The 7,115-nt window shown below is 38.5% G+C and overlaps 1 protein-coding gene across 1 annotated transcript in view; it reads left to right on the top strand.

Annotated features, from left to right (window-relative positions):
• Positions 1-6,621, top strand: part of TAFA4 (TAFA chemokine like family member 4) — a 145,136-nt gene extending 138,515 nt beyond the window's left edge. The window contains exons 4-5 of the mRNA XM_069084561.1: positions 506-630; positions 6,610-6,621. Of these exons, the coding sequence (XP_068940662.1) occupies positions 506-630; positions 6,610-6,621 (137 nt within the window). The remainder of the gene's footprint in view (positions 1-505; positions 631-6,609) is intronic.
• Positions 6,622-7,115: the final 494 nt, after the last annotated feature.

Consider the following 7,115-nt stretch of genomic DNA (forward strand, 5'->3'; position numbering starts at 1 on the left):
TCTTCCTTCCTTCCTTCCTTCCTTCCTTCCTTCCTTCCTTCCTTCCTTCCTTCCTTCCTTCCTTCCTTCCTTCCTCCCTCTCTCCCTCCCTTCCTTCCTATCTCCCTTCCTCCCTCCCTCTCTCCTTTTTTTTCTCTCTCTCTTCTTGATTGGGGAATTAATTATGACTGAAGACATTTCATCTTTGTTAGAGCTGTACTTATGTAACCCAGGGGTGGGGAACCTGCGGTCTTGAAGTCACACATGACCTTCTAGGTCTTTGGGTGTGGCCTTTTGATTGAGTTCAAATTTTATAGAACAAATCCTTTAATTAAGGTGGTTTGTTCTGTGCAGTTTGGATTCAGTCAAAAGGTGACACTTGAGTACCTAGAGGGCCACATGTGGCCTAGAGGCTATAGATTCCCCACCCCTGTAATTCAATCATGAGGAAAAGTGCTATTTTCCCTCCTGGATCACTGAAAACAAAGTCCCCTTTAACACCTGTGACTTGGGTTCTCTCTTCCAGCCTCCATTGTCCTACAGAAATGGTGGTGTCATATGAACCCATGCCTGGATGGAGAAGATTGTAAAGTGCTTCCGGATTATTCTGGCTGGTCTTGTAGCAGTGGCAACAAAGTCAAAACCACCAAGGTAAGCATGGGGGAAAAACACAAACAGAATCAATGGCTGTGGCCAGTTATTAATGATGTTTACTTTTCATGGTTTTCTAATTTAGACATTGAGAGAACTGTATTTCATGTGGATCAGGCTGGTTGTTCTCCTGCCACCCCATGGTTTGGCCTTTACTAAAAGGAGATTTCCCAGCATCCTCCTTTGTGTCAGGTTTTATGGAGCTGTGATTTGGTGCAGTAGCTCGCTTTTTAGTCAGTGATACTAAATTTATTTCACTTCTTTTGTGAGCCTGATTTAAAGCAGAGGTTCCACAGATGACAGGCTAATGTATCAAAACACTATGGCAAATATCCTCATACAGATGGATCCTGAAATAGAAATGCTCCTTAAAAAGAAAATCATTGTTTATCTGATAGAAAATGTGATTCAAGTGATAGAAGTCAATGTTTTTAAATAAGTGGGGGGGGGAGGGGAGAAGAGGAATGAAGACATTTGAGAAGTCACCTGTCTAGTCTCTGACCCTCTGTTTTCTCTATAAAATTAAGTTGTTTAAGGTACCATTCCAGTTCTGAATCTCTGATTCTAGTGAATATTACTGTCACCATATGCAATTAAATACTTGATTATGCTAATAAATTACAAATCTTAAAAAAATAAACCAAAATCCCTTTAAATGCTCTCCCTTTCAGTGTCTTGCATTTATTTGCTCATCAACACTAACCTTTTCCTTAGCAGTGAATTTTGGGGCCACACAGCAGCACTTTTAGTGACCCTTTCATAAAACTAAAAACAAGACAATGAATACAAGCCAAATGGGTTTTGGAGATCAAGATTAATGGGCGTAACTGAGCCTCTTAGCAGATCTGCCCCCTATAGTCAGCTATTGCTCTATGGTGCATTGGCATATATACGCCTTAGGGTTATGAGGGCCCTGTGTGCTAGGAAGCGAGGCCTACTCTTGCTAAATTTATTCTGTAGTAGTGACATTTCATTGAGCACTTCCAAAAAGTCATAGTCATATCATTCTGCTCCCTAAGTCACTGTGATACCAAGAATGCTTTGTAGTAGTGGGCCACTGGAGGATCGTTGTAAAGTCATAAAACCTTGTTTCCTTTATTAATCCAAGGAAGTGTGACTTAGACTGTATAAAACATTTTATGTCTTTTATAGAGCTTATGCACATCTAGGAAATTCATTTGTATATCTGTGTCCACCTTCCAGGCCTAGGTTACTGCACAATGAAGAAAAAGAAACAATAACTCATGGCCCCTTCTCATAAGTTCAGATACTTCAGCTAGATATATCTACTATGCAGAAAAAGTATTGACTAGTTGATATTTTCAACAATTAATCAGTAAATATTTATGGAGTGCCTACTATGTGACGGGCATTGTGCTAAGAGCAAGGGAAACAAAAAGAGGAAGATGACAGTTTTTGCCCTTAAAGAATTTGTAATTTAATGGGGGAGAAAGCACACAAACAAATATATTCAAAGTGAGCTATGCCTGCTTTCAGTAGTCTAGATATAAGGTAATGAGGGCTTGTACCAGAGTGGTGGCAACATTAGAGGAGAGAAGGGGGTATATTTAAGAGATCACCTTTGTAATGGTTTGGATGAGGGGCTCAGAGAGAGTGAGAAATCCAGGAACACTTCCAGGTTGGGAGCCTTAGGGATTCTGAGGATGATATCCTTTCTACAGTAAACAGAGACAGAGAGAGAGAGACACACAGAGAGAGAGAGAAACAGAGACAGAGAGACAGAGAGAGAGAGAGAGAGAGAGAGAGAGAGAGAGAGAGAGAGAGAGAGAGAGAGAGAGAGAGAGAGAGATCGAGAGCGATCGAGAGATGGTTTAGGGTGAAAGATAGAATAATACATTCAGAACAGAAGGAATAATATATGATTTTCTACAGATAGCCACCCAAGTTGGAACTTGATCCTGAATTTAAATAGAAATATGAAAAAAAGTAGAAGCCAATAGGAGATATATGATAGAGTCATGGTAATTAGATGCAGGGATATTTCTTACCAAGTCATCTCATCTCTTTTTGGGTAGACAATAATTACTTTCTTAAGATATTCTTTCTTTTAAAAAACAATTGTTTATTTTTTATTCTGGACTTAATAAACATCAAGTAAAATATGCATTTCCATAAAGTAGGGCAGAAAAAGAGAGTTGTGACTCAAAAGGTGAATTTTCATTATATACAGCTTCTTTTTGCAAATATGATGAAACCAACACGAAACTTTCAAAGCTATCCTTCTTATCTGTGATTCCTTCTGGCCTTCCTTCTGTTCTCTTCTGTGTAAATGTTTTATTGATGCTCTTTACTTTTTTCTTTCTGGAAACTCAGTTCCTAGTCCTCCTTTTCCTTTCATCTTCATGGTCTTTCCCTCCCAAAGCTCTATTTTTTTAAAGGACAAAGACAAGAAATATTGTAACCAATATGCATAACCAAGCAAAACATTTCCCTATCAGCCATGACCAAGAATATATGTCTCCTTTTGTTCATGAGGCTGTCACCTCTCTATCAAAACAGGGGTAGCCTACTTTATCATCAGTATTATAGAATCTGGTTTGTCATTGCTTCAGTCAGAGTTCTTTAGGCTTTCAAAATGGTTTTTTTCTTTTCTCACATTATTGTTATTGGAAAAATGGTTCTGTCCACTTTGCCTTTTTATTTTTGCTTTTTTTTGGAGGGGGGAAGGTAGGGCCATTGGGGTTAAGTGACTTGCACAAGGTTGCATGGCTAGTAAGTGGTAAGTGTCTGAGACCACATTTGAACTCAGGTCCTCCTGACTCCAGGGCTGGTGCTCTATTCACTTCTCCACCTAGCCGCACCCCCCCCCCCCCCCCCCCCCACTTTACCTTTTTACCAATAAATTCAAGTTTCCCCAGGTTTTCTGAAACTATCCATTTCATCACTTCTTATGGAATGTAGTATTCCATTATATTCACATACCATAAATATTCAGTTGTTTTCCAATTGATGAACATACCCTTTGCTTTCCACTTCTGTTCTAGCATATTCTTTCTAGTGTTTTGCTCATCTGGTTTTGTGTCACTACTTGAAAAATCACACATATCACTTTTCCTGGGAATTCAGTTTTGTGACCTTCAGTTCTCTCAATTGTGGGTAGAAGATATAACTCTTTTTTAAAACTTGACTTGAGATTTCCCAGTGATCTCCTAGATGACATTGGGCAAGGCACTCACCTTTGGTCCTCTGTTTCCTTCTCTTTAAAATGAAGGTATTGGATTAAGTGGCATCTAAGGCCCCTTTGGGTTTTCAATTTTAGTTCTCACAAGTATGTGATTCTTAGTTTTATGACCTTGACCATGTTGAATGGTTCTGTTTCTTAATTAGAGTCAATGGGTACAGCCATTGTATCTTATTAATCAAGCTATGAATCAGTGAAGTGTTTTGGTGCTTTTAAAAAATAAATTCTTTATGATTAACATTAAAAAAAGATGACTATAAATCCAACTGTACTATTTGATGCAAAACAGAGCTATTGGATGACACATTTGTCTGGAGGTAAATGGATTCAAGTAGACCTTTTATTTCTTGTCTTCACTGCCCCCACTGAATAAATTACTTTGTGGAATTTTTTGTATTGGAAGTGACCTCAGTGGCCATGCAATTCATCCCAAACCCAACAAGTGATCCTCTAGTCTCTGTTGGAATATCTTCAGGAGGTCAGGGTGGGAGGGGGGCCATTAAGTGGTGCAGTGGATAAAGCACTGGGTCTGGGGTTAGAAAGACTCAAGTTCAAATTTAGTGTCAGACACTTGCTAGTTATGTGATTATGAACAAGTCACAACTTCTGTTTACATCATTTTCTTCATCTGTGAAATGAGGACAGTAATAGTACCTACCTCCCACCATTGTTGTGAGGGACATATGAGATAATAATTGTAAAATTCTTAGTACAGTGCCTGGCACATAGTAAGCATGATATAAATATTAGCTATGATTATTGTAACTTTTAAAGGAGAACTAGGTATAAAATGTACAGATTTTCTGTAATGTTTATTTAAAATGTATCAAGGAGCAGCTAAGTGGCACTGGCCTTGGAGTCAGGAGGACCTGGCTTCAAATCTGGTCTCAGACACTTGACACTTACTAGCTGTGTGACCTTGGGCAAGTCACTTAACCCCAATTGCCTTGCCCTCCCCCCCAAAAGTGTAGTTAATTATTCTGAGTAATAAAGGAAAAAACAGCTATTGCCTTTTAATGGTCTCATTTTCCCAGTAAAGCCAGAGGTTTTCTAAAAGAAGCTATTTTAAAAAAAGTGAACATTGCATCAAAACACTCATGCAGAGCAACATTATTTTGCTCTATTGAACTATCTATACTTTATAATTTTAACCAATAATTATGAGAACCACTCTTGAAGGAATTAACTTAGACAGCTCAGCATGCATGAAATCACTTGATGGACTATGAGTGTCTGTACTCCAGAGCAGCTTAAAACTTCTTCACAGTACACAAATACAGGGTTGATAGTTTTATAATGAGAGTTTCAATCCTGTATCAGAACATTCAGTCCAAACAATGAATATAAACGTGGTCTTAGAGAGAGAAGAGACGGGGAGCAATTCCATCATGTAGCTCCTTATAAAGGCAGACAATCAATTAAATAGAAGATCTCCTGCTTTACAAAAAGACAGTTGTCTGAATATGGAGTCAAAGGATTGAGTTTAAATCCTGATTCTTTCCCTTACTACCCTTGTGCCCTTGGTCAATCACTTCCTTTTCTTGGGACTCAGTTTCCTTATGTTTAAGATGAGAGTGGAACTAGATGACCTCTAAGATTACTATCAGCTCTAGATCTATGATTCTATGCCATAGTGACCACTTGATAACTTTGAATGCTCACAAGCTAAATTAGTTGTGTCTGAGCCAGCCTTTTAAAAAGATAAAGCCAATTATACTTTCTTCAGTACTTTGAAAGGTCTGATTTCATTAGTGTTCGTATTTTTCTAAATGCAAATTACAACCTCTCCACAACTTTGTAATTGGACTAGTAAAATATGAGCTCCTTGAGGGCAGGCCTGGCACACAGTAGGTGCTTAAATAAATGGTTGTTGGCATGGTTTGGATGTATGATTTGCTATGGTTATCATTCTGGTGAAGGCTGTCCTGAAGATGGTGGCTTTTCTATCACTAGACCCATTTTTACAAATTTTTCCAAATGAATTTTTTCCTTCTTGAATTCTCCCAGGGTACTTTGCTTAGACCTCTCCTTTGTCCTAGTCTCACCCTACCTTGTCTTATACCTATCTGTGTGTATGCCATAGACTTCCACACAGAACATAAGCTCCTGGGGAGACGATGTAATTTTAAAACTTTATATCACTTGTACCTAGCATAAATTTTTTGCATAAAAAACATTGAATTGAATTTCCTGGGAATAGAAGTTGCCTGAATCTGTACTTCATTGACATTGTCTTCAGAAATACAAGCTAACATCTTCATCCTAATAAATATCAAAGTAGGAATTTAAAATAAATTTTTCACAAATTCAAATATACCTCCCAGAGTAATATCTACTCCTTTCTGAAACTAGGTCAAGATTCTTAAGATTTGACCAGAGCAATCAGCACAAAAAGTGCCCTCAAGCCACTTTTTAAAGACAAATTCAGGTGGAGCAGAAGAGACATCACATGACACTTTGCTGGCAAAGACCTTGGGACACAGAGAGGGAAGGGTGTCTTGAGGAAGCATCATGAGCTGGCCATTTCTATTTTAACATTCTACTCTTGATAAGTGCTAAAGTTAGGTGTTTTAATATTTCTACATTGTAGGTGTGGTCAGCACCCTCTAAACTTTGGTGTCCAGGGACAAAAGTCCAATCTTCTCATGCTAAGTATAGCTCAGTGCTTGCATTTATGTTGTTGCTTTGATAACTGCTGTGGTCTCTTGCAGGGTGAGTTTTGTATGCATATCTGGTACTTTGAGAAACTCACTGCTTTGTCGTTTCCTTTGTTGTAGGTCACCCGGTAGCCCAGAATTAGCTGTTTTGTTGTTGGTGAGAAGAACACATGTACCAGCATGCTCACTCAGAGGATCACATAGACCTTTTGAGAGAAGATTCTCTTGGACTTGAAAAATTTGAGTCTCCAAATGGGCATCTTGGATGGCAGTATCTTCCACCTGCTCTAGCACCATTTGCTTTTTAGGATGTCTCCTACTTGGGAATCACACAAATTTAAGAAAACTGACTTAACACGTTCTGGATTCTCAAGGATTACAAGTTTTTGAGAAATCACCTGAAGTGGGTCAAACTTAAGAAAGTTTGAAAGCCAAATGATTCTTTCCTAACAGTGATTATTTTGATATTCAAGGACAAATGTTTGAGTTTGAAACAACCCCCAGCTGTCCTTTATGTGTGTGTATGTGTTTTCCCCCAATATACAGTGCATTGGGTTGGGCTGAAACCTACCCAAATACCCAATGGACTCAAAGGAAGATGCTAGGAAAGCATGTTGTCAGTGAGT

Source organism: Petaurus breviceps, unplaced genomic scaffold (genome assembly GCF_028583685.1).
Source record: "Petaurus breviceps papuanus isolate PSGF00001 unplaced genomic scaffold, PetGlider_PUasm1.0 174, whole genome shotgun sequence".
NCBI lineage: Eukaryota > Metazoa > Chordata > Mammalia > Diprotodontia > Petauridae > Petaurus > Petaurus breviceps.